This window comes from Falco biarmicus, chromosome 12 (genome assembly GCF_023638135.1).
Source record: "Falco biarmicus isolate bFalBia1 chromosome 12, bFalBia1.pri, whole genome shotgun sequence".
NCBI lineage: Eukaryota > Metazoa > Chordata > Aves > Falconiformes > Falconidae > Falco > Falco biarmicus.
The window spans coordinates 4,397,590-4,423,550 of record NC_079299.1 but is presented as its reverse complement, the minus strand read 5'-3'; the positions used below and the strand labels follow the sequence as shown (position 1 = coordinate 4,423,550).

At 51.8% G+C, this 25,961-nt stretch overlaps 1 protein-coding gene across 1 annotated transcript; it reads right to left on the bottom strand.

The window, feature by feature from the left end:
* Positions 1-14,458: 14,458 nt before the first annotated feature.
* Positions 14,459-18,650, bottom strand: LOC130157662 (ribosome-binding protein 1-like). Its single transcript, XM_056357547.1, has 7 exons — positions 18,266-18,650; positions 17,569-17,717; positions 17,222-17,344; positions 16,886-17,038; positions 16,433-16,551; positions 15,560-15,713; positions 14,459-14,497 (listed from the first exon to the last, which is right to left on the bottom strand). Exons 1-7 carry the CDS (start codon positions 18,648-18,650, stop codon positions 14,459-14,461), a joined length of 1,122 nt encoding a protein of 373 aa, XP_056213522.1.
* Positions 18,651-25,961: the final 7,311 nt, after the last annotated feature.

The window sequence follows — 25,961 nt, the reverse complement described above, 5'->3', positions numbered from 1 at the left end:
CCTGAAGAGTCAGCAGCCACACAAAGCTGCACCTCATCTGAGGGTGCAGAGAAACCAACTGCTAGCGCCTGCTGTCTAGTACAAGCCCGCGTTTCATTTGCTTTACCATAATAGAACTGTTATTATAGAAGGGGAGGGGGGGGGCGGGGGCAAAACCAAACCCAAAACCAATCACCATCTGAGGAAACCCTTCACAAAGTCTGGGGGCACATGGGCACAGGGGAAAAAAAAAAGAAAAATACCTTGGTTCATGTCAAAAGCAGGGCCAGCGAGCCAGTGTGCTAACACAGTATATGCAAATACACCTCTCATATTCCTGAGGGTTAGATACGACTCAAAAGGCCAAAGCCTTCTCTCCAAGTTTACCTGAAATCAGCCCAAATAACTTTGCAAACTGAACCCAGCTGCTATGTTTTTTACTGAATGCCCAGTTCCCTGAAGATCAGCATGGGTACCTGTCTGGTGCAGCCAGACCTGGGCTGGTGCACCTTTAAGGGGGTGGGCAAAGTCCATCAGCTCCCCCAGTGCTGCCCCATGGACCACTACTACAGAGCAACACACGGTGCTAACTGCAGCCCTACTATACTGGCTCTGCTGCCTTGAAGCGCCATTGCAAGGGTTACAGGCCCTGATGACTTGCTTTGAAGTGCTTTGGTGAGCTACTGTGGACAGTGAGGCAGCTGCCCAACATCAAAGCTGCACAAAAGAGAAAACACCTCCGAACACCGCCACATTGAAGCCAAGGCAAGAACCATGAATGGAGCCCCAGCGATGCAGAGTTCAGTCCTCAGACTTTAAAATCCCTCTGCTCCTACAGAAAGATTAGTTGCACTTGTCCCAGGAGCCCCATTTTCCCCCTCAACGCTACTCATCTGCTGAGCAGAAAATTTGTCAAGCACGGTTTGGGGTGTGGGGCTGAGGCTTCATTCAGGACTGCATTTCTGATTTGAAGGACTCATGAAGATTAAAAGCAGAGAACACACAACCTCAAAACCTGTAAACCAACAGGTACATTCATGGTAACAGAGACAGGCCACCATGGAGATGAAGGATAAAACGTGCATGTTTAGAAGCCCACGTTTTACCAGGTGGCAGCCACCAAACCACGTTTGGGATGCTGGACCTGCTAAGCCCTCTCTGTACCCCCATAGCACAGCATGGGTCAGGCAGCGGCTGGCCCTGAATGCGCTGGGGGAAAAGTGACACAGAGGAGCAGAGCTGTTTCTTTATATCAAGTCTTACAAACAGCTGGAAAAGATCTCATTTCATTCATTTCTGAAAGAGAAAAAAAATGGGATCGTTTGGATGGAAAAGTAAAAGTGCTAGCAGATGAAAAGATTTGTTCAGGCTATTGAACATGCCATTTATGTAATGAAGGTGAAGGAGACTTGAACTGGGAACAGAGACAAGAGAAATTAGGCCTGCAACCCCTTTCACCTGCCATCAACTTTGAAGAGGTCTTGAAAAACACTTTCAGCTTTCAGCAATCCCTAATAAGAGCTTGCCAAAGCACATACCACGAGCTGGAGGATACGCAGACTGAGGCAGGTAACAGCCTGTCTCAAACAGACAGCAACAAAACAGCTTCTTCCTCACTTTCCTGAGCTGGAGGACATAATGACAAAATAAACACGGAGACAAGACACAATGAGGAAGGACCCCATTTCCTTGTTAATGGCTTTCCATTCAGATTCTCTATGGATCCAGAAATTAACTGCCTGAACATGACAGAAAGGAAAAACAGGCATAGGCTGGTGGACTTTCCTTTAAAAAAATAAAAATCCAAGTACTCACAGACCACAATAAATTAATGGACAATACTGCAGCGGTAGATGGATATATTCCTCCTTTCACCTTCGCTATTTCAAACAAAACTGGTTTTTTCCTCCTACAGTGGAGGAAAAGTTTTGTATGGCTACCTTGAACTGCATGTAAGGGGTGGGGTGGGATTTTTGGTTTGGTTTGTTTAAATAGCTGCTCTTAAAATAAAATTGTATAGGATGCAATTCTGCCTCCTTTTCCCTTCACTGAACCTGCTGAGGGGGTGGGGGAAATAGTAGGAATCAGAGGACTGAGTCTGACTGCACTGAAATCAAACAGCCACCATGGCCAACCTGTGGATGTTTTCAGAAAGAGCTCCTCTTCTGAATCACATTATCCATGTCAATCTTGGGGAGAAAATAATTTCCAGTCACTAGCCCACAGCAGAAAACAGTAACAAATGAAAAACAGTCAAGCTATCGTTTACACTAGATGCCAGAAATGAAGTATGGGGGGATTCTGCTGGCACAGTGCATCGGTGGGAGAAGTGAGGAGGAACAGCTTTGCCCCTGCCCACTCCAAGGCAGTGGCAGCACAGTGGGAACAGCTCTTTTAGCAGACAGCTCCTTTTCATCAAGCTGGTAGCTGTGTGCTGAGCCTTTTGTATGAAGTTTTGTCACGAAAAGAGGCAAACAACGAGTGTATTGAAATCCCATAATCCCATGCTGGCAAAGCTCGAAGCAATTTGAGCCTCCAGGCCAAATTAGACCTCATGACTGCACCTGGAGGCAGGCAGGTAACTGAAACATCAATACATCTAGAAGAGACCATGTGAGTGCCATAAAGAGGAGAATCTGGGGGTAGGGAGAAAAACTTCATGGGGAACACTAGTAGAGGTAACTGCTAACGAGTTTGTGGATCCTGAGCCAGCCACTCCTCAAGGCCTGCAAAGTAGATCCCACACAGCCTCACCAAGAACAAGGGTCAGCAGCTCAATGGGGTGCTGCATTTTGAAGTGCCTGTATACCTTCTCGTATCCTCTCTGGACTCCAGCTGCAATAGCATGTTCTTCCCCACATCTTGTTCATGGTCTTGTCCAACTGCACTGCAAGCTTGCCCAGGCTGGGGATGCTTTCTGCAGTGTTTTCCTCAGGGATATGGTAAGTACAGCAGTGTGCACTTTGCCCTCCAGCACACATTTTTCTGCAAGAAACTCTAGATGTTCAGCTACAGACAAGAAAGTATTTTGGTAAACTAGCCAAGGATGGTTAAGCTTTCTTTGCAGATGGGGAAACTGAGGCACGGAACTTGGAAACACAACTTTTCAGCCTTGTCAGTGGTTTCCCAATCGCTCGGTCCCGAGGTACTTTGGATACCACTATGATGGATTCAGCTGCTAAGGAAACAAATCTCTTTCCATACACCCTACTCACACTGTGTCATTCAGTTCCTCATCTGAGTAAGAGCAATTATGTCAGTGGTTTCACCATTATCTTAAAGCAAAGCCAGGACTTCACCATCTTTCTTGAACATAAAACTCCATCATCTAGTTAACAACATTTTCTGAGACTTTAGCACGGCTTTTTATAAGACATGCTGCCTCTCAAGGAATGAGAGGATTAAAAGGTGAGCTTCCTGCAGGGAAGAGCTTTATGCTCTGCTATGGGGCATCAAGTGCTGCTTTGTATCAACATGGGCATTTCTTAATGCCGAGTTTGATGATTTTTAAGCAGTTACTGAAAGACAGTGGAGGTTTGCATTTCTTGTACCGAGGAGTAGTAATGTCAGCATCCAAACAAAGAAGTGTCCTTGAAATGTGGCTGTAACGGCAAGCTTAATGCTGTGACAGGCTCTGCTGGAGGCTCAGGCAGGGTCACTTTCCTTTCTACAGCTGCCAAAGAGCTCTGAGTCAGTGAGGCAAACACTGACCATGAAAATACAATAAACAGATCAATTCTGGCTGCTCAAGCTTTTTGGTTTAGGTTGAGGTTTTGGTTTTGGGGTGTTTTTTTTTAACCACGGGATCCACAGGAAGCCATGACAAGAGGCGACAGCATACGTCTTACCTCATTCCCATCAGCGCTAATAGCAAACTTGTAATTGATTTTAAATGTCAGGGAAAAAACTTCAACACACGGACTAAAAGATGAAATAAAGCTTCTTTATGTAGCCTGTTGTCTGTGCTTTTTTTTAAAAGATGCAACAAAAACCTTCGCTGGAAATAAAAATACAAATTTTCGCCAAACACATAGTTTTATTGTGGTCTTTAATTTTGCACAAAACAGGTAAATAAAGATTTTTTTTCTTGATTGAAAACGATTTTCAGTTAAACAGTAGTTGAGATGTTCAGAAACATTTGAGAAAACCATGCAAACATCTGGGGGAAAAAAGCTCTTATTTTTATGTCAAATGCTTGCCTTGTAAGCTTCTACTAAAAAAAATAATTTTTATATATATACATATATATGTACCTATTGCTTTTGTAGGAAGTCTAAAGGTTTAGGAATTTCCCAGAGAAGCTACAGCTTCCGAGAGGAAGTTCTCAGCCAATGTTTTTCCTGAAGCAAAGAAATGACCCACTGGCATCTCAGGGGTCCCCAAAGAAGCTCTAAGGAGAGCCGCAGAGGAGCTGTGGAAGGGACACGGCGCACACAAGCCTTGCCCATGCTCCTGCAATCCGGAGTGGCACAGCGTTCAGTGACAGAGCCTTGCCTGGCATAGACTGAAATGTGCCGCTGGTTCAACCAGCAAAGGAACGAACACAGAGGCTGGCTGCAGACCCCTGAAGCCTGTTACACTGGGTATTTAAGGTAAGCCTGTGTGTGATGAAGGAAAAACACAGACCTGTTCCTCTGAGCGCTAATGTGGTCTGTTTGGACCAACCGTCTGCTAAGGCTCACCCCAAAAGCTCTGGTGGACACCTGCAGGGGTGGATCCAGGCCCCCTCCTCATGCTGGCCAGAAAGCTAACCACTGCCATTTCAGCATCCGAGTGGCCTTCCTGGTGTGAAGAAACATGCAGTGCGCTGTTTCTTTGAGGATCAGTGCCACTGGCTACAGGCTGCTTTTTCAGAAGTGTCAGAATTTTGTGTATCAGCCCTTAGATGTAAGATATATCTGCTACAGAGCCACCAGTGCATCACCGCAGGAGACAGGGAAGGAGCTAGCATCGACTGAGTCTGGTTTTCACATGCATTTTGCTAGGAATAACAAAGGCTATTACAATCATGCATTCCCAAATGATCCTTTAAAACTTTTTTTTTTTTTTTAAATACAACTCAAACACTAGGAAGTAAAATCTGCTCCCGTGCAGCTTGTCAAGGAGTTCAAGTTCCTTTGGGAAAGGGCATTAACCACGCAGCAAACAGCATGTTTGCTGCAAGGAAGACAAGGGAGACCTACCTTTGTAGGTCTTTGTTTTTTGTTTACATGCTTCCATTAGTACCAAGGAAAGTTTAACTCTGGGCTGGGGGACATGGCATGCTCAAGTCCTCAGGTTTCAGCAGTCAGGACACCCATCACCCTGCAACTTCTCCTCAGCAATTCAGTCCCAAGGCATTAAGCTGTCACAGCTCACTGCAAAATTGGACTTGATGACACCTAAGCAGATTCATTAATGCATTAAGCAAATGCTATCTGATTGGTTCTTTTTTTTTAGGCGTTTGGCAAGCAGTGTGCAAACAAACCTGAAGGATGAGGCTCTTGGGGGAGGGCAGGCAGCTCGCCAGTGTTCTTGCTTGAATAGAGGGAAAGAGAGTGCCAGCTCCACAAAGCTGCACTAGAAGAATTTACAACCTACTGCTTGCTTCGAGACAGCAAAAGACAGAAGGTGGCATCAGTTGCTTCTGTCTTCTGGAGACATGATGCCGTTTCCATACATGTCATAGCACACAAAGCATTTCAACTGTAAAGGCAATATGGCACTAGTCAAGACCAAAACAAATCCCAAAGGACTAAATGCCCCGCCCCCCCCCCCCCCCCCCCCCGCATGTGGGCTGAATGACACAAACCATCTCTGCGTTCATCTTCAGGACTGTCCAGGGGATATTCTCATCATCCATAACCACATGGCTGCCAGCTATGGAGCTGCATTGATTTACAGCCTTTACTGCTCATTCCTCTTCCATCCTAACAATACAGCCTAACCAAAGAAGCCACCAAACCAAACCAGTGTGAAGGGAGGCAGTGCCTGGTGTCAGGCACATATCTTCGGTGTCAATTCTGTCACATCCCACAACACGCACCAGCTGTCACAGGTGGTGAGACTCAAACATCTGTCCTTCCCCGACTCACATTTCATTACTGATAAACACAACTATTAGCCCTGTTATTTGGTAGAGTTACAGTTTTGCAGGACACTTGAATCCATTACGACTGGAGTGTGTTTGCCTTGTGGAGGCAACTTGCCTGTAGTACCTTCACCCTGAGCTATGATCTCATTAGAGCTCACAAATTAAGCAAAACCAGGCTGGAAAGACACTTGGAGGAGAATTCTTAAGTGTGACAGGACCTGCAATTCCATAAGAAACAAACTTCTAGGAGATACTACAACGTAAACAGTTTGGTAAGACATTTTGTGCTTGACTGCAAAATGTGCCTTCTTTGCAGGGGGATAAATCAGTAAAATCCACACCAGTATGGTCTGTATATTAAGTATACCTATATGAAGTATAGAAATACTATCTGTGGGATCTGATCAAATAGAATGTAGCTCTTTGTGGTTTTTTCAGCTGAATTTCCCTTGAGGCACCCACTACTTGCATTGCTATTCTTCACTCAAGGTGACTGTAAAGCACCTATATGGCAGGGGATAACGCAGCCATTCCCTGCGTGGTGCAAGAGTGGCCGTACCCTGCGTCAGACCAAAGGTCTGCCTGGCCCACAGCCATCCTCTGCAGTGGGCTACAGCAGATGCTTTATGAAAAGTAAGAACAGACAGGCACATAGCAGTAATTAACCTCCTCTCCAAGTTACTTTAGTTTACCAGAACTAACGCACTTGATTTTTTTTTTTTTCTATAAGAAACACAAATGCCAGCCTTGGGGTTCTGGAGAACCTAGCAGAACAAAATAACACACAAGCAGCACAGTGCTTACTCCTTCCTCCCATATCTAAAGAGTCTGCACAGCCTGACACTGCAACTGTCTCACTGTTACAGAATAATTCCCATTTCTCATCTAGGCTTTGCACTTGCCAGTGGAAAGTCCTCATGTGCCACTTCACCACAAAAAGGCTACCTAGAGTGCCACCAAAGGAAGTGAGGCAGCCGTACTTCAGAACCCCTACTGATAATTTCCTCATTTTGGTTTAAAAATCTTTTGTTTCTCTCAACACCTATTTAATTCTACTGCTGAATATTTAAAGAGGTAAGATGCTCTGCCAAAGGTTTAACTGAACTGCTGGTTCAGGTAATGGCTGATAAACCTCTCAAGTTTTAAGCAAAATACTATCTATTGACACAGGTAATTTTCTTTGTGTAGAAAAACAAGCTTTGATTGAAAAGTTTGTGAATAAATTAGTTGACAAATATAGCTCATTTTGCTATCTACAAACCAATACTGACTTTTATGCAGAAACTGATTATTAGCAAATATTTTCCAAATAGCTCGCAGAAGCAACATTCAGCTGAGTAATTATTCTTGGAACAATTCACCACACTGCTGCCTCTGCGCTCATAGCACATGCGCACGTGGGTGCCCAAGCCATATGGCATTGTTCCTGCTTCCTAAGTAATTGAAGCGGGCAAAAAACAGAAACAAAATGAACCCCAAATTACAGCTACTCTTCAGTTTTAATTTTGAGCAAGCGATTACACGTGCTAAAATTCTTGAATATTTGTGAATTCCGAGTTATTTCACTGAGCAAACCAGTAGCAAGGCAAAAAACCTCCTGCAATGGCAACCACAATACAACTTCTCCCAGAAGGTATCACAACACGATCACGCGTTTCATTCACAGAAACATAAACCAGCCTTTCTTCAACTCATTCAGCCTGCTCTGTTAGTTTTTCATCATAGGACTCAGTGAGTCTGAAGTTCTGCTCAAAGCAGTCATTTGCTGCAGAAGAAGGTACAGCTGCATCCAAGTTAAGTTTTTCTGAGTGTGTCCTACTGGACAGAGACCAAGGGGCTCTGCAACTGCTTGGATAACACTGGAGAAGGCATTTCTGTTTCCCGTGCCCTCGGTGTTGAGAAGGACGTGAGACCACACAGTTCCACAGCCCCAAACCCCTGCGAGCTTACCCTGTCACCCAGCCCACCCGCTGCTGCCCCACAGGGAAACTCTTCTGCACACAGCCAGGTCAGGGCACACAAGCCCCAAAGAGCTGTGCATCTCAGTGGTAGAGCTGAAGGAGTAAAAGAGCCCTGAGAGGTCAGGATTGGGTCCATTTGCTTTTTTCCCCTCAAACACCCAAAGTTTCAAGGAGGTGTCCCAGGAATCTGAACAGAGGTGCGGCTGGAATCTCTTGGGGTTCTTCAGCTCTTGTCTAATTCATAAATTTCCCAACAGCTCACATCAGGCACTCTGAAGCAGAGCCCAGGTTTATGGCCTCCCTTAGGCTGACATATTCTTATCTGCCCACAGAACCATGGGGCTCTGGTGCCTTGCTCTAGAACAGGGAGCCCAGGACTGCCACAGCCAGGCTCTGGTGGGCAGGGGAGGTGACCCAAGCCCCATCCCACCTGCCAGCTCACACATTCCTGGTTAAGCACAGCTCGTCCCTCCCCTTTGAGGGCCCGTTCAGTTAGCTGCGGCTTTATTCCTCTTACAAACCTCTGCAGCTAACTGGCAGCTAGCTGATTTCATGCCCTTCGCATCCACTAAATACAACGGCTCATTTATAAATACCTTTTCAAGCTTCCCAGGCAGTGCCGGGATGCTGGCCAGCACAGCTCCAAAGCCAGGTGCGCAGACCAAAGGCAGAGCAGGGGGCTCGGGGCGCTCTGGCAGGGGATCCTGTGAGGTGTCCCCGTGAGGCACGGCCCGCCCAGCAGCGGCCCGCCACAGGGCCCGGCCCAGCCCCTCGGCCGCGGCTGCCTGAGGAAAACCTGCTTCAGGCCGGGTGAAACAGCGCGGAGACAAGGAGCTGTGAGGGAAAGAAATGCGAGGAAGGGCCCTGCGAGCACGGAGGGCAGGGAAGGAGGGAGCTGCAGGCGGGGGATTGCCCTGCAGCCCCCGGAAACGAGGCCTGTTCCCCCTGTGGGGCCGCAGCCCGCGGCGGGCGCTGGCGCCGGGGCCGGGGAGAAGCTCGGGCGGGAAGGAGCGGCAGCGAGGAGCCGCCGTGAGCTGAGCTGAGCCCCCGGCCCCGGCGCCACTCAGAGGGGGCAGAGGAGGCGGCTCATGCGAGAAACGCAGTGAAGCACCTAAAAGCCGACAGGCAGCAGTTGCACAGCTGACAGGAACCACCGAGAGGCAGGCAGGAGCCTCAGTGGCTGCGAGAGAAGGCCTGGGGCTCGGCCCGCTCAGCTCTTCAGAAGGGACAGTCAGTACTGGTGCAGAGGAGCTAGCTCCACAAGAAGGGCAATCGGTAGCCTTCTGACAGGGTTGTGCTAATTGCTGAAAGGAAAACTACTCATGTGATAAGAGTCAAGGACAACACTAGGATAAAATAATTGTGGCAGTGGGAGATCACGACCTCCTACTCAGATGGCCCCCCTGAAGACAGTGAATCCCCCGCTCGGGGAGCATGCTCAGTAAATTTAAAATGAACTGTACCTTTGAATTGAAGTGAGAAAGCAGCTGACCAATACTTAGTAGGTGTAGACTTTGGGCAGAACTAAACAACTTCACTGTATAAATACGTATTGTGAGTACAAGTAGGTGTGCAAGTTAGGAGGAGCAATCCCCTTTGCACCCGGCACTGCAATAAACATACCTGCGTTGTAACTTACCCAGAATTACAGAGTTTAATTCCGCACGACACCTGTTTGAAACTATCAGGCACAGCACGGATGTTTGAAGGCAGCGTTTGCTTCAGCTGTCCCGTGGGAGTCAGCCTGTGCAAGTGCCTGTAAAGTGACTCAGCATCTCAAGGCTAACATGCAGCGCCAAACTGGAGTAGAAAGTGGAGCTCTAAGGACATGACAGACACGACAGGCCCCTCTTGGCTGGAGCTGCACCTGCTGTGCAGGCTGTGCCACAGCCAGCAGCTTCTCCCCCATGTGCTCCCTGCCCCAGCAATTAGCCTCCTTATTTCTCAAGTGAATGGCATAATGATGATGTTTTTTCCCAGCGCCTCTGTGGTCAGCGTGGTGAAATATCAAAGGGCACTCACTGCTGGAATTGCCATTGTCCCTCTTCTTTGCAGAGACTGAAAACAGATGAGCAGATCTGTTTGACAAAGAAGAGCTGAGACATGGAGATTGCCCTTGCCAAAAAGATTCTTGTCTGTTCCTATCCATTCTGCTTTTAGTCAACATCTTCTCTTTCCCAGTTACGGAAAGAACTCCTGTTTTTTCATACCTATGTGCCTTTGTAAATGTAAGAATCAACATTTCCTCCTCTGCATTGGAATATTTTAGAGGGCATTTAAAGAAAAGCTTAGGATTGCTAAAAAGTTCTAAAAACCGGAATTGTGTTCTTGAAGCTAGAGAATTCATTTTCCCCAAGACGTTTCATTCTATCTAAATTGTAGGAGATCAGGCCATTTTTGTGGCAGCCTGACTAAAGGCTGATTTTCGTAATGGGAATAGCACAGCGCAGCTCACTCTGAAATACTCTCCAACAGATCTGGTAAAACTCGGAGAACTAATCGTTCCTTACATGGCTTCACAGATGATAAAATCATGTGATAGCCAAGCAGTAAAAAAGGAATAAATTTTTTAAATCAGGGTTTTTTCCCTGTGGAATGGTCAGGTCAGTAGTAAAAGAGAGAGGTGGTTTAACAATACACCTCGTTTCTAGTTCAGATTTCTAGTTCATCTCTGGATGTTGAAGCAGAAAAAGGAAAAGGGCAGTTGGCTACTCTGTTTTTTGGGTAAGCATCAAATGGTATTAGGTGGAAACTACAAAAACTCCAAGGAATAGAGGCGAGGGATATTAGAAAAATGTTAGATGTTGCATAGATGGTATGTCGAAACAGGGATCAACAAAGGAAACCACTAATACTAAGTTGACAGCAGCCTTCAAGAGCACTCAGAAGGAACGAGGAAATGATGCTTTCAGAGGAAACCTGCAAAGTAGAATGGGGGCTAGAGGATGAGGAAATGGAGTGTTTGATTGATACTGGAGCTACATATTTGGTTTTGAATACAAACAGGCATGAATTGAGATGTAATATGATAAAAGTTATTGGTGCCACGGGGGAAGTGAAACGACGGCCTTTCTTTCAGCCACTGAAACTTAAAATTGGAAAACAATGGATAACTCATGAATTTCTTTACTTACTGGGAGCTCCAAAGCCCCTAATAGGCCAGGACTTATTGGAAAATCTAGAAGCTCAAATAATGTTTAAGAATTGGAGTGGAACATGTTATGTGGGTTATATACGCCCCTTCTATTTCCTACTACCAGGGGAGAACAGAGATAGTTTAGGAGTTAGGACATATGATGACCTTAATCGATATCAGCGGTCCATTGGCACTTCTGTAACAGGCGGTAGTGATCAGACTTGGGGCCCAGGGAAGTGGACCCCTCAACATAACCTACAACATTATGGACCTGCTACCTGGAACCCCAGTGTGTGGCTTAATGGTGCTCGAGAACCTATCTGTAATCTAAATCACATTATTCGATTGCAGACTGTCCTAGAGATCACTACTGACGAGACAGCGCATGCCCTTGACCTATTGGCAGATCAGGCTACGCAAATGCAAACAGTAATATTGCAACATCGCATGGTTCTCGATTACCTGCTAACCGAAAAAGGAGGTGTTTGTGGTAAGCTAAATTATTCTAATTGCTGCTTAAAATTGATGATAGCGACAAAATTGTTCAACAGATTACTACAGGAATCCGAAAGCTGGCCCATGTCCCAGTCCAAACCTGGAAGAGCCCAGGTTTAGATCTATTTTCATGGCTTCATGTAGCCCAAATATTAAGCGTATCCTCTTTTTTGTCTTACGTGGTTTAGCCACATTTTTGGGTTTGCCATCTATTATTTCTTGTTCTATCCGACTTATTCAACATGTGGTAACTCAAATGAAATCTGCAACAATGGCAAATGCAAAACGTTATAAAAACTTCGCATAATCTATACACCACCTAATCGGCCAACAGTTATAGACATTATCTAGGATGCTTTCATTTTTATCTTAACTTTTCATATATCAATATAAGGTTTTAAGACTATAGATAATTTTAGGTATTTGAGGTTGTTGTTTGTAAGTATCAACAACGCGTGAGATAAGCCATAAGGTGGGAAGGAAGAAAAGAAAGATTTGCACAAGAGCTCACAATCAAGGGAATCGCTGCTGCAAAAGCAAAAAAGAAAAAGCTGAAAAGCGGAAAAAGATCGCATCACTTTGCTGCACCTGCTGCTGGGGGGCTCTCGCTACCGGGGGCTCTCCGAGGGTGATGGCCACCCTGCTACGCTCAACAGCTTGCTCCAGCCCAGTTTGCAATGCTGGTAAAATCCAGGCGTTCCCTGACTTTTTGAGGATCTCAAAGGCAAAAGGTATCAGGCCAGGCATGCTGCAGACATGACAGTGCTGTCACTGGCCGTCCTTGGTTCATGAGGTCCTTCCCATGCGCCGCAAAGCCCAGGTAGAGAAACTGAAGGCTAATGGTGGCTGCGGGGAAAAGCTCTGCTCACCGGGTTTGTCCCTCCGGTGCGGGGAGATGGACCTGCCAGAGCCCGGGGTACTTGTCGGGTATGCAGCCTATGCACGTACAACAGGGCTGGGGGTTGCAGCGGCAGCAGGGCTTGTAGTGAGTGCGTGGGGTCTCAGCTGCCGCGCAAGGGGCTGGGGCCACCACCTCCCGGGGACACACAGCCCTCTGGCCAGGTGCGGCGCTCCATCACCTCCCATCCTGAGAGGCACTGCAGGCAGTGATGGAGGGGTGTCACCGAGCCACCCACCGGATCTGGGGAGGCGGGGGTGGTCCTTCTCGCGGCTCAGCGTGACCCCCCAAAGGTGCTCAGCCCATTTCTGCAATGAGCATTGACGAGCTCAGCACTGATGGGTGCCCCGGCTTCTGGGGGCGGCAGCCCTTGCTCAGTCAGCGAAGCCCCAGCTAGCTCGGTGCCTCTGGACAAGGGTGGGAGGCAGGTCTGGGGGGCAGTGGGGGGCTGCGTGGGGGCTCTCAGCTTGCCATTCCCTCAGCCTGAATTCAGCAGGACCCCATCTTCTTGCCTGATCAAAGACCCCACAGCCCAAGTGTGACTTGCACATCCCTTCTCCATCATGACCCAGAAAGCTGCAGTGCTGGGGGGACAGGACACGTGTCTACCCAGTCCTGCCTGCGTGGAGTCTCTGCTGTGTCTGATATAGAGGCTGAGCACATGCTGACTTCTCTGGGAGCAAAACGGAGGCACGTCTGGCCTTCATCCCCGTCCTGGCCTTGGTTCTTCACACACCCAGCAGGTACCAAGTACTTTGGGGGCCTTTTCCCCCCACCAGCTCCTCAAATGCCGCTGATGTCAGCGCTGCGCTCAGCAGCTTTATTGTGAGGAGACAGGCACCGAGTTGTGACATGGTCTCTGCCATTCCCTAAGAAACCAACTTGAAATAAAACAAAAAGGAAAAATTAAAAAAAAAAAAAAAGCCACAAGAAGGGGAGAGAGAAGGCTGGAGAGCCCGGCAGTGCCCAAGGACCACCACCACGCAGCACCCGCAGGGTCAGAATTACAGGGGTGCGCTGAGGCTTAAGCGAGCAGGAGCAGCCTGCGCCGGGCTGGCGTGGCTGTGCTGCTGTGCCCTGTCCCCACGCTCACGCTGCTCTGCCCTGTCCCCACGCTCAGCCTGACCCCATGGCAGGGGACCTCGGGGTGCACCGCCAGCGTGAAAACACACGTGGCTGGAAGGGAAGGGTTCTCTCCTTTGCGTGTCTTGGAGGAAAAACAGAAGGTATGGCTGTTTGCAGCACAGCGAGCAAGGCGGGGAATAAAGGATCTGCTCCCGGCCACAGCTGGGTCCTTCTTCAGTGACCCCAAACACCTGGCTGGCTTGCAAACTTAATAAAAATTAACAAACAATAACCGGGAAAATGAAGCAAGGATAAGCTCTTTTCACTACGTCATTATAATTGCACCGACACCCAGAAGTACACAAAAGGATACGTGCCAAGAGCCACCCATCAAAGAGAGGCTTCCTTCCGTGGTGGCTCTCACTTTCACACTTCTTTCACTCCAACCAACAAAAAAAAAGGAAAATAAAAAGAAAAAAATAGAAATAATAGAAAGGGAAAAAATAATTGCAGCAGTTGATGTACAAGCACAGTCTTCCCTTTTCACACATGCGTGGGTTCTGCCTGCCCCGACGTGGCCGGAGCGTCTCCCTGGGGAACAAACTGTTGGTTGTACAAAACACTATGAAGATTTTCTTACAAACACATGCCTGCAGTGTTTACTGGTTGGGGTTTTCTGCAATTTTATTTTCCAATAATAAATATATTATATAATATGTAATAATAAAAATGTTACTAAACCTAGTTTCAAACCTAGGGTTTAGGTCCCTACTGGCTTGTAACTTTTATCTACAGTAAAGTCAGTATATGTTTTTATTTTTAGGAGCGGTAAGGTCTAGCTCATAGACTGGTCAGGCTGAAGTCCCTTTCTTCAAACCTTCCTCTTCCCCCTGGAGAAGGAAAACAGAGGTGGGTTACTCAGCTGGGTCTCAACCTTATCCTCGTGGCAGCTCAAGCATCAAAGCATTTCACAGGTGGGCCAGGTCCTGCCTTTTGAGCAGGGAGAACCATGACCACCATCTCCTATGCTCCCCGAGCTTCCCCAAAGCCACCCAGATGGCTTCTGGCAGCAAGTGCCACCTTGTCTCTGGTTTTCAACCACTGCCTGACACGCGCTTCCCCCTGCCCTCCGCCAGCACCAAGGGGAGGGATGGTTGTGGCCACCACAGGGACCATTTCCTGAAGCTGTTCATTCACTTCTTTATGGTTTCTGCCCCTCTGGCCAGTTGGTCCTGGTAACCTTCAGTAGCTCCTGGAGTTTGGTTGTTTCCTGGTCCAGGTCCCTTGTTATATTTTTTACCAGTTTTTCCTACATAGGAGTCAAAAGAAGGCATCTGCCTGAGCCTCCCTTGGCCCTCTGGTGACCTTCCCCCCTCCAGAACATCTCGGGTCACCTCAGGTCTGCACTGAGCCGCCGCGGTGGCCACAAGCCAGCGATGCGCCACTGCTCCAGCGGCGTGCTCAGAGGCCCTACCTGGGAGGTGTCCTTTAAACACCCCTAAACCCCCAAATCCAGGCACCCCCCGGTGACAACAAACAAGCCACAAGCTCTACCTCGTGCACCAAGGGCTTCAGAGTCGAGAGGGAGCACCCACGTCCTCGTGAGCACCCGCTGGCAGGGGCCACTGGGTTTCCTCTCTCACCTGAGGCTACCACTCATCAGGGTGCAGCATCTAGGCTTCCCCCCACCCTCACAGCCGGCTGGTGAGCTTCACAGGTGAGCGAGAACGGCTCCCACCAGGGCAGCGTGCCCCCTGGGCTTTGCCGGCGATGCGCAATAGAGCTCCTGGCATGTGACAAACTGACAGGGGGTCCGCCAGGCAGCTCGCTTTCCAAATGCGGATGCTCATCTCCCCCCGAGCTCTCCCCATGGCCAGCCCCATGGATCCCACACAATTCAGCCACGCGCCCCGTCTCTCTGAGGGGAGCAGGTTTGCAGGCGCTTGCCTGACCTGCAGCTGCTCCATCTGCATCTGCAAGGCTGACGCTTTGAGCTCCAGGCTCTTCCTCTGCTGCTCCTTTCGCTGCAGCACCTTTGACTTCTCAGACAGCTCGTTCTTCAGCTTGGCGTACTCCTTCCGCAACCTGGCCAGCTCAGGGTTGTGCCTGCACCAAGAGAAGCAGCGTTATTCCAGCCCGCAGGCCAGTCAAGCATCCCTGGCGTTACCCAGGGGGAACACATCCCCCTGTGGGCCTGGTAACAGGGCTTGAAACATCTCAGCGGTGGCGTTCGCCTGTTTCTGGGACACGCCTGGTCCTTCAGGGACGGGGTGCAGAGAGCTGACACATCACTTTTCAAAAGCTGCGTTTCCATCACAGGAGGCATTCCTTTCTCATGAAGGAGAAGTCGCAAGGATCTGTGTTCCCAGACACAGCAGAAAGCACTCTAGGCAGCTGGAGTCTGCTCTGTAATTAGCTGGGCGCTGTTAATCACCAGCCATTTCAGACCTTCTATAGAAAGGAGCGTGACATTCTTCTCCCTAGCTCCTGTTTGTTCTGTATGCACCAGGCAGGTCCCCGAAGTGGGGAGCAATGCTGCAGCGCCTTCTGGTCCCCTCTGCCCCCCTCCGCTGGCATCAGCACAGGTGACCCCAAAGCAGAGAGGGTTTCCCCTGCCCTTCCACTTGGGAAAAACATCCTTGTTTCCCCTGCCAGGCCCCCAAAAGCCATTTGGCAATCTCTTCCTCACTCCCTCCTCTACCTCCAGCTAGCTGGGGTGCCTGTAGAAGCACCCTCCAGAAAGCGGGTGGCCAAGCCTGATGGACAGCCACCCCCAGGGCTTGCCAGAGGGCGGCCCCAGGCTCTGCCCCCCGCCCCAGTCTTACTTGCTCTCCATCCAGCTGCTGGTCTGGTAGAGGGCATCCCTCAGCATGGAGTTCTCCTGCTGCAGGCGAGCCAGCTGCGTGTTGGGTCTGTTCTCCAGCTGGTCCTGCAGGGTCCGGATCTAGGGAGAGCCCAACAGGGGTTAATGCCGCCACCGCCGGTCCCTCTGCTCCCTCCTGAGAAGCCCACCCCATGAGCAAGAGGGACTGGCAAGGAAGCCACAGCGAGGTGTCTGCTGATGCTGAGAGCCCCGGGGCTGCCGCATCCCATGAGGATGCTCCCACCTCCCTCTTCTAGCTTGAGCACCACGGGGCAGGAGCACTGCGGGGCACTCGCCCCTCCCTGAGGCTCTGGTCCCGTCGTCCACCTCGGTCTTCTCCAAAAGACCAGCACCTGCCACCGAAGGCCAGCCGGCAGCCAGCGGAGGAAGCTGCAGAGCACCGCGTGGGGCTCACCTTGTCCTGGAGCTGCTGCGTTTTCTGGGCATGGTCCTGGTTGATGGCCTGCGTGCGTGCCTGCACCGCTGCCATCTCCTGCTCGCGGGCCAGCAGCTGCTCCTTCAGCTTGCCCTCCAGAGCCGTCACCTTAGCCCGCTCGGCCACCAGCTCCTTCGAGGAGAGAAGCCACCCGGTCAGTCCTGAGCGTAGGAATTTCCCTGCTCTAAGGGGACTTGAAACAAGTGGCCTCCGAGCTCAGAAGGCTTTAAAAAGTGTAACCCTTTCGGAGGTGCCCCCATGCCGTGAGGGGCAGGGCCCGTGCCAGGGGTGCCGGGAGGGCTGCGCGGCACTTACCTTGCTCAGCTCCCGCCTCTTGTTTCTGGCAGCGGCTGCAGCCTCCTGCTCAGTGGCGAGCTGCTTCTCCTTCTCCTCCAGCCGGCGTTTCAGGACAGCGACCGGGCCACCCTTCTGCTTGGCCTGCCGGCACAGGGTGGCACATCAGCGGGGACCGCCACCGACCGATCCAACCCCTCCCCCCCACACGCACAGGATCATGCCCTCTGCCCCAGGGAAAATTCAGCTCCCGTCTCTAAGGCTGACCCTCGGGGGACAGCCTGCCCGAAAACGGGCTGCCTTCACCCCTCCGCACCCCCCGAGGCTCGGCCCGGCCCTGGCGGCCACGGCGGTGCTGGCAGCCCTACCGTGTGCCAGGTGTCCTGGACGATGCCCGCTTTCTCCCTCAGGATCTCGATGAGCCGCTGGGCCTCCCCCTCGCTGAACGCCGTGCTGCTGACCGTGGACACAAGCGTCTTGTAGGGCAGGTAGAGGGGCCCATCCGAGTCCGCAGGTGCTGGGGAGGAGAGAGGAGGGGTTGGGAGCGCTCGAGCCAACGGCAGGGCTGAGTAGCATCACCTCAGTTGACTTCAACCCCGTAAGTGCCATTTCACGCCAGCAACCGCCCAGATGTCCACAGCCAAGTTTGATACCTCTCTAACCGAAAGCAATGTGACGAGCGCTGGGGACGGCGCTCACCACAGACAAGCGTTCCCTGAGCCAGCTGCCACCTCTGCCTGGCTCTGCTCCTGCTCCTGCCGCCCTGCCACCGCCCTCCATCACACTGAGCGTTTCCAGCCAGAGCTGGGCACGCTTTGCTAATGCCAGGGAGCAGAGACATGGTGGGCATCAGAAGCTGGACTCCATCGTGACACAGCCTCCCTAGGGGACATCGCTCCACGCAGCGGTGCCGGTGGCGCAGAGCAGCAAGGTCGTCTCCTGCCTTTCACTAGGCAGGTTCGTTCCAGCTCTTTCTTTGCTAAGGGAACGAGATGACTCCAGCCCTTCTCCTATCCCTCTGCTGGCTTACTCAATGGGGATATACGCAGAGGAACTTGGCCTTACCTGGCTCGCGTTTCTTCTCGGATGCACCTGCCTTCTTGACAGGTCCATTAGGCTTCTGCTCCTCATGGGTTGGAAGAACATTTGGTTTCTTGATAGTGACGGAGCTGACAGCTGGAGCACTTTGGTGCTGCTCTGCGATCTTTCCGTTTCGTTTCTCTTCCTTTTCCTTTCCTTTTGCTTTTTTCTCTACAGCTTCCTCTTTCTGCTTTTTCTCTTTTTTCTTCAGCTGGGCAGTTTCATTGTATTTGCCTTGCTTGGCCAAGGCTTCCTCAGAAGGAAGGAGGACCTTCTCCAGGAAGGAGAACAGGAAGATCCCAATGGCCAATACCACTGTCAAACCTCCAAAGACTACAACATCCTGTGTTGGAGGTTCATAGACATCCATCGTGCCTTATTCTTCTGTGCCTGCAAGACACCAGGACAACAAGGAGGTGCAACGGCCTCTCTGGGAGCAGGGAGTGTCCTATGTCCATCTGTGTTTTCAAATGGCACCACGCTCCAAAAAGTGCTCAGGATTCACACACCTCTAATGAGGGCAACCTGACGACACCCCATCCCCCCACCCCAGGTTTGTGCTCCTGCGCAGCACAGCCAGCGCACAGTGCTCCATCCGCACCGCAGGGACCGCCTGTGCTGGCTGCAGCAATCTCCAGAAGAACCAAAGAGGGGGAAGAAAAAAGCAGGGGTGCAACCAGAGAGAGCCATGAGCACAGTGCCCATGACATGTCCAATGGGACGCTTTTGCACGACCCTGGGCGATACCTGCAGCCCTGCGGCAGTAAGAGAGCCCGTTTTCAGACTGCCTGGTGCAGTCTGGCCAAGACCTGGGCTCTCCCTGGGGCACCTGGCCTTTTCTCTGCACCCAGGCGCAGGTGGAAGTGCATCCAGGGTCTCAGCTTTGGAATAAAACACCCCCCTGGCAGGGGAAAGCATGCACGGGAGAGCTTTCCCCAGCTTTGCAACAGCCCTGGCCGCCTCCCTTTGCCACCCGCGCCCTGCGGCACTGCTGGCCTCTGCCCAGCCTGGCAGGGAGGATGCGCGGTGACCGCATCCCACTGGGTAGCGGCTCCCAGCGGCCAGTGATGAGAACCAGCCCAGCAATGATACTACAGACAGCACACAGAGAACCAAGATGCTACCACCTCCTTGAGATGCAAACACCAAGAAAAGGCCTAAGTTCAAGCCAAAGAAAAGCAGAGCATGGCCATTAACCGTCTCATCTCCCCGGCAGATGCCCGCAGGAAGAAACGAGACTTGCAAAGGGAGTGCTGGATGTGGCACTTCTCTTTCCACCTCTGCCATTAACTGGTGGGCAAACCGGGCACAGGGTCCTTTCCCACCCTCCTCTCCACGCTCAGGTTCTTCACCCATGACACACAGAGCAGCAACGGAGACCGTACTGCCTGGTCTGAGACCTGGCAGGCGGGGTGCAGCCCCACGCGGAGGAAGATGCTGCTGCCTCCACTCTTCTTAACCGCTAACCGAAGCCCGTCCCGAGTCTGGAAGCCAGTCTCTTCCGCGCTGTCCCACTCGCGCGTTTCCCCCGTGGGGGCATCACCTCCACGTGGCTCACAACCCCCCAGATGCTGCAGTCAGGCAGTTCATCTGCGCAGGGGCACTTCCCAGGAGGTGCCCGGCTGCGCTTTCTCGTGATCAACGCATCAAGCCCTCGGCTATCAGAAGTTCCCACCCCGCACCTAACTGAAAACATTTTCAAATTTCCTCTTGAAGAGACTGCAGGTTGAGGAGGGAGGGAGGGGCTGCAAAGGGAGGAGGCAAAATTAAGGCTATAACTAAGGAGATCAGCACCTTTTCAAAACCTCGGTGCTCGCAGGGAGAGACCTCAGAGCCTTTCCCTTTCTAACAGCCGACAGCGGCAAACTCACTCCCAGCCGAATCCGCACCGGTGCAGCCAGGGGGACACAGTGCAAGGAAAGTGTCACCTGCAGCCCCCAGGGGGGTTGTTGAGGGATGTTTCAACCAGCAGCCCAGCTCTCCCTGCCCGCCTCTCCAAGCACCCCAGCCGAAGCAGCAGAGAGCTGGCAGGCGGGCACGCTGCCAACACCAGCTGGAACCAGCCTCCCCCGGCAGGGCCACCTTCCTACCCCAGGGCACCGCTCGAGATCCCAGCTGATACTACAGGCATCGCTACCCCAGGTCCGCCCAGGCCGTTTCGATTTCAACGGCCTCAGCCGGCTCCATCCCAGCACAGCTGGTGCCAGCTCCCTCCCTCCTGACAACGCAGCATCACTTTGGGATGGTCCCCATCGGGCAGAGGGATTATTCCTAACCTGCAGGGTGAAAAGGGCTGCGTTTCCTCTTCCTGGCAGGAAATAGAAGCGAGGGTCCAGAGAACATGTACCCACGTCCTTCTGCTGGCTTTAGGGCCAGACCAATGCTCCCCGGAGCTGTTCCGGGGCGGAACTGAGCGCCCTGCATTCCTCACCTGGCAACCCCAATGTGCCGGTACCAACAGAGCTGCTGACCTCACAATGCCATCGCCAACAGAGCTGCTGACCTGCTGCTGCCACCGCCAACAGAGCTGCTGACCTCACACTGCCACCACCAGTAGAACTCCTGACCTCCCAATGCCACCGTGGCAGACTTAGGCCAAAATTTGCAGCTCCAGCTTAGGGCAAGGGCATCGCTGACTGATGGCAAACGCCCTCCAACCCCACCAGCTGCTCCCGCCACCTCCCAAAGCAGCTGGATGCTGGTTTGGGCTTTGGGTTTTGGTTGGGGTTTCTTTTGGGATACTAGTGAGAGATGAGAACTTCGCAAGTGAAATGCCCTGTGACGGAGCTCAGATGAGCTCTGGCTAAAACTTACAAGGTGTGACTGAATTTTGGAGGCAGTAGAACTGTGCTCAGGACAAGAGCAGGTTTTGCAATGTCTGTGACACCATAGCTGTGCCATGCAGAGCAGCACATCTGCACCACACAGGCTGGAAACCGTTAGATTCCTTCCAGAGCTGCTGCTGTGGCAGAGGACGTTCAGCCCCGTGTCTGTTGAAAGACACGATCTCAAACATACTGTGCAATGGTAGTAATTAGCAATGCGCTTGATTTAGAGGTGTGGTTGTGATTTCTCATTTGAAAAGGCACTGCGTCTCCACGTGGAGAAGCAAAGTTCTAGTCAGCCTGTCAGACACCGCTAACCAAGGAGTCAACACCTTGCTGCAGCATTCAGAAATGTCACGCTAAGCCGGCCTGGCTTGTAGCCAGAGAGCGCTGCCCCCCCCTCGCTTCCTCCTGCTGCACTGGGCCACAATCTTGCAGCCTGCAAGACAGACAGCATCGTTGTGCAGCAGTGCCAGCCTTCACAGGACAGCTGGCCAGTGGACTGGAACTACCCAGGGAGGCTGTGCTGCACATGCGGAAGTTAAAGAAAGAACTCCTGACAAAATGCAGCTTCTCTCCGCACCAGACAGGCTTGGGTTGGGCTCCCCGCCCTCCAAGAAAAGAATCCATTGTTGGTTCCTTGGAGCAGCAAAGCCTTTCTGGTCTCTACAGCTCAGATTCTCACTCTGATTCTTTCACCCACCTCTCCAGAGCCAGCGGGAGCAGAGTCAGCCATTGGAGCCTGCTTGCGTGTAGCCTCCTCACCCGCCGTATCCAGGGTAGCCCTAGAAAGGAGAGATCCGCTCCTGAGAGAGCCTGCGGTGACAAGGGAACGGTCTGAGCACGCATGTAGTGAAAACGTTCTCCCTGGTGTTTCTACATTGCTACTTGGCGTGTAGCCAGATGTCTCCTCTGACACCCGTCGGGGAAAACCATCCAAATGCCTAAGCTAAGGCAGGACTTACCTGCTTGGGTGACCCGATTGCCTCTTCTAATGTTACTACCAAGTGTGTTTGATTGATTACTAGCATGTTGGAATGCCGCATTATTGTGCGTTTTGCCTCTTTTTTTAGGCAGAAAGCATGAATGCCAAGCAAACGGGCCAGAGGACCTGACCGAGCTTGCATGGCTGAGAAGCCAGGAGGCTCCCTGGTCGTAGCTCTTGAAGCAAGTCCCGTGTAGATGTCATGGAGTGCCACAACTCTACAGGCATTCCATGTTTCAATAGATCAGTCATGTAAAGCAACCATTCTAGGCAAGGGTTTCCCTAACTGTAGGGAAGCTGTCTGGTAGAGTAGGTTTTGGAGATGTAGCTCGTATGTACAAATGACCCTCAATAAATCCCATCTAAGGATTTCTCTTGGTGTATTAATATTTGCATGGGTTGCCCGGCAGCCCAACACTGTCCCCGATGGATTAACACTAAAGGTCTCCCAAAATTGTTGGTCCAGTGCTGCAACGTGTCAGTGTATCACGGGATGAAAGGGCGGTGGGTGGGTGGGTGGGTGGGTGGGGTGAGAACAATCTGGTTCCTGCTCTTAATTTTCTAAACTGTAAAAGGCAAAATTCAGTCAGTCTTTTGGAGGCTACTGGTCAAATTGCCAAGCTCAGAACCCGTTTCCCCTGTAACCATTAAATACAAAAGTGAAAACCTCTAGTGAAAGTTAGGCTAAAACGACCTGTTTTAGGCACAAAAACTGGGTTAAATTCTTCGTGCTTGCAGTTGCAGAGCAGTACTTATAAAGGCTAATTCTGAAGCGAAATAGCGATAAAATAGACACACTTTTCTGGAGAAATCGTCCTAATCCACTCTTGTAAACTCGCGGTGCAGGAAACAAGAGTTAAAGGTTCACTCGTTCTAGAGGGTCAGTGTTCTTGTTGTGAAGTGCCTTGAGTTCCCTTTCAGCCTGAGGGATTCTATAAAAACGGCTTTTTGTTGGCATAGTTGAATTTAGAACTACCTTCGTTTCTCTCATACGCACTTACTAGCGGGTCAGATGCTTCTGCAAGACAGAAGCGGCACTGTCCCCGCCGCTCCCGGCACAGCAGCAGGCTGCGCTGGCTCAGCCGCAGGGCCAGGGAAATGGTGGTCCATGACCTCACGCAGCATGTGCCCTCTCTGGCCACGCTGCGCGGTTCAAACCTTGAATTCAAAGGCAGGCGGTGACGGACTGCTCTGACCTGGCGCCCGTGCGGGTCACCGCGCTGGGAGCACAAGGGTTTCCGATGCAAAGAGATCCACCGGAGCGAAGCTTTGTGACTTTTGAGAAAAGCAAAGCGGCCTGGTTTGTGCTGGGGCTTTTCGCCTGTGTTTCAGTCAGCTCTGAGCTCACCCAAAAGCGGCTCGTCGTCGTCCTCATCAAGGGCTCGTCCTTGCCGAGGTGTCTGCAGGACTGGTCTCTGTCCAAAGTGCAGGTTGAGAAGGAAATGTGGTGACACAGTGGGACTGGTGCTGCCTGACAAACCACGGGAACTCCCAGCCCCAGATCCACCTGATGACGCGCCTCCAGACTGCAGGCATCTTCCAAGAGACAGCCAGCCCAGGTGACGCCGTGGGGGACTTCTGCCTGGGATTTCCTCCCTCGGTTAGGAAAGGGAGCAGGAGAAACCCTGCAAAGGGGGAAGGATGTCAGACCTGGAGGGCAGGAGTGCAGTCTGCACAACGGGAAAGCCCTCGCTCGCATCAGGGACTCGCCTCCAAAGTGCCTTAGTCCCAGGGATCTTTTGAGGGATGAGAAGCCTGAGGTGGCACTTCAGGCCTTGGCTAGGTGCGCTCCCGCAGCTTAGTCTGGGCTAAGGGGCTTTGGGGCGCTCGCAGGAAGTGCCCAGGTGTTGTACTGGCCTCTGGAATACTCCTGCGTGCCACGGCTGGCAGTAGCTGGCAACCTTCAGAGCTATAATGCTTCAGGCTTGTCCCCGCCATGGAGTCAGTGGGCCCAATTTTATTATCTCCCAAGGCTGTTTATCCTGCTGCCGCTGGAGACTCTGTGGCAAGCAAAATGTTTCTTCCTGTGGCTGTTGAAATCCTTTCCGTTACGGTTTCTCCCAGGTCACCCAGACCTTTTGAAAAGGCAAGGCGAGCAGGGAGAGAGAACATGAGGAACGCTTGCTGTAGCCTGGCCACTTGCTGAGGAGGAAACGGCTTCCCGGCAGGACTACACGAAGAAGAAAAAGGCGAAGGGGTTCAGGTGACGGACCCAGCTCAGAGCCACGCCAGCTCAGCAGGACTGCAGCCCAGGTAGGGCAGCTTGGCTGCAGCAAGAGCACAGCGGGTAGAAACCCTTTCAAGTCCACGTGCAGGCAAGGGTTTCCCAACAGCCATTTTTGTCCATGACCCTGGGGACAGGATTGGGATGGGAGATGGAGACTGGTAATTGAGGCCTGAGCATGAGCAGCAGGTGCTGCAAACACAATTTAGCGGCTCCAGCAAAGGTGACCTTGGGTGTCTAAGCTGTGGCTTGATAAGCCCGTCACATAGCCAGGCTGAAAGGTAACTCCCGCCGTGGCCGGAATCGGGCAGAAGGATCCAGCATTCCCATCCAAAATCCCCCCAGCTGGGCAGTTGCTTCATCTTTACCAATTAGGTGCCTGCCTGCGGATCCCAGCAGCCCATCTACCTGCGGATCCCAGCAGCTGATCGGCCTGCCCTGAGTCACAGGCTGACAGGTGCCCAGCCGACAGCGCGAGTGCCCCCAGCAAAGCAGGCATGTTGCAAAACGCCACGGGCTCCCAGGAGAGCAGGGGCTGGCCAGTGCTCAGCCCTGTGCTGGTGGGCAAGGCTTGGCTTTCCCTACCCCCTCAGGGTGGACTTCCCCTTCCACCAAGGTGCCGCGGGAAGAAAAAAATCCCAGCAGTACCACTTCAGGTGTGGAAAATTAAGCTCAACCTCTTTCCCCAAAGAGATGGGAGGTTTTTCAGCTTTGCTTAGCAAGAATCTGCCCATCTTTCCTCCTAAAAGAGCCAGCTCGGCGACGTGTCCTGGAAGGGCATCAATGTCCCCCCATGCTGGGGACACCAAATCTGCTCTCACACAGTTTCTGGAGCATCATCAGAGCCCTTAGTGTACTTGGGACACCGGCTGCCCTCCTTGTATTGGCTGGTTTGGGGGCTTTGTTGCTGCTTCTGTGTTAACGCCTGGGTACCATCTGCCCTGTTTTGCCCAAGAGCTCACAATCAAGGGAATCGCTGCTGCAAAAGCAAAAAAGAAAAAGCTGAAAAGCGGAAAGATCGCATCACTTTGCTGCACCTGCTGCTGGGGGGCTCTCGCTACTGGGGGCTCTCCGAGGGTGATGGCCACCCCGCTACGCTCAACAGCTTGCTCCAGCCCAGTTTGCAATGCTGGTAAAATCCAGGCGTTCCCTGACTTTTTGAGGATCTCAAAGGCAAAAGGTATCAGGCCAGGCATGCTGCAGACATGACAGTGCTGTCACTGGCCGTCCTTGGTTCATGAGGTCCTTCCCATGCGCCGCAAAGCCCAGGTAGAGAAACTGAAGGCTAATGGTGGCTGCGGGGAAAAGCTCTGCTCACCGGGTTTGTCCCTCCGGTGCGGGGAGATGGACCTGCCAGAGCCCGGGGTACTTGTCGGGTATGCAGCCTATGCACGTACAACAGGGCTGGGGGTTGCAGCGGCAGCAAGGCTTGTAGTGAGTGCGTGGGGTCTCAGCTGCCGCGCAAGGGGCTGGGGCCACCACCTCCCGGGGACACACAGCCCTCTGGCCAGGTGCGGCGCTCCATCACCTCCCATCCTGAGAGGCACTGCAGGCAGTGATGGAGGGGTGTCACCGAGCCACCCACCGGATCTGGGGAGGCAGGGGTGGTCCTTCTCGCGGCTCAGCGTGACCCCCCAAAGGTGCTCA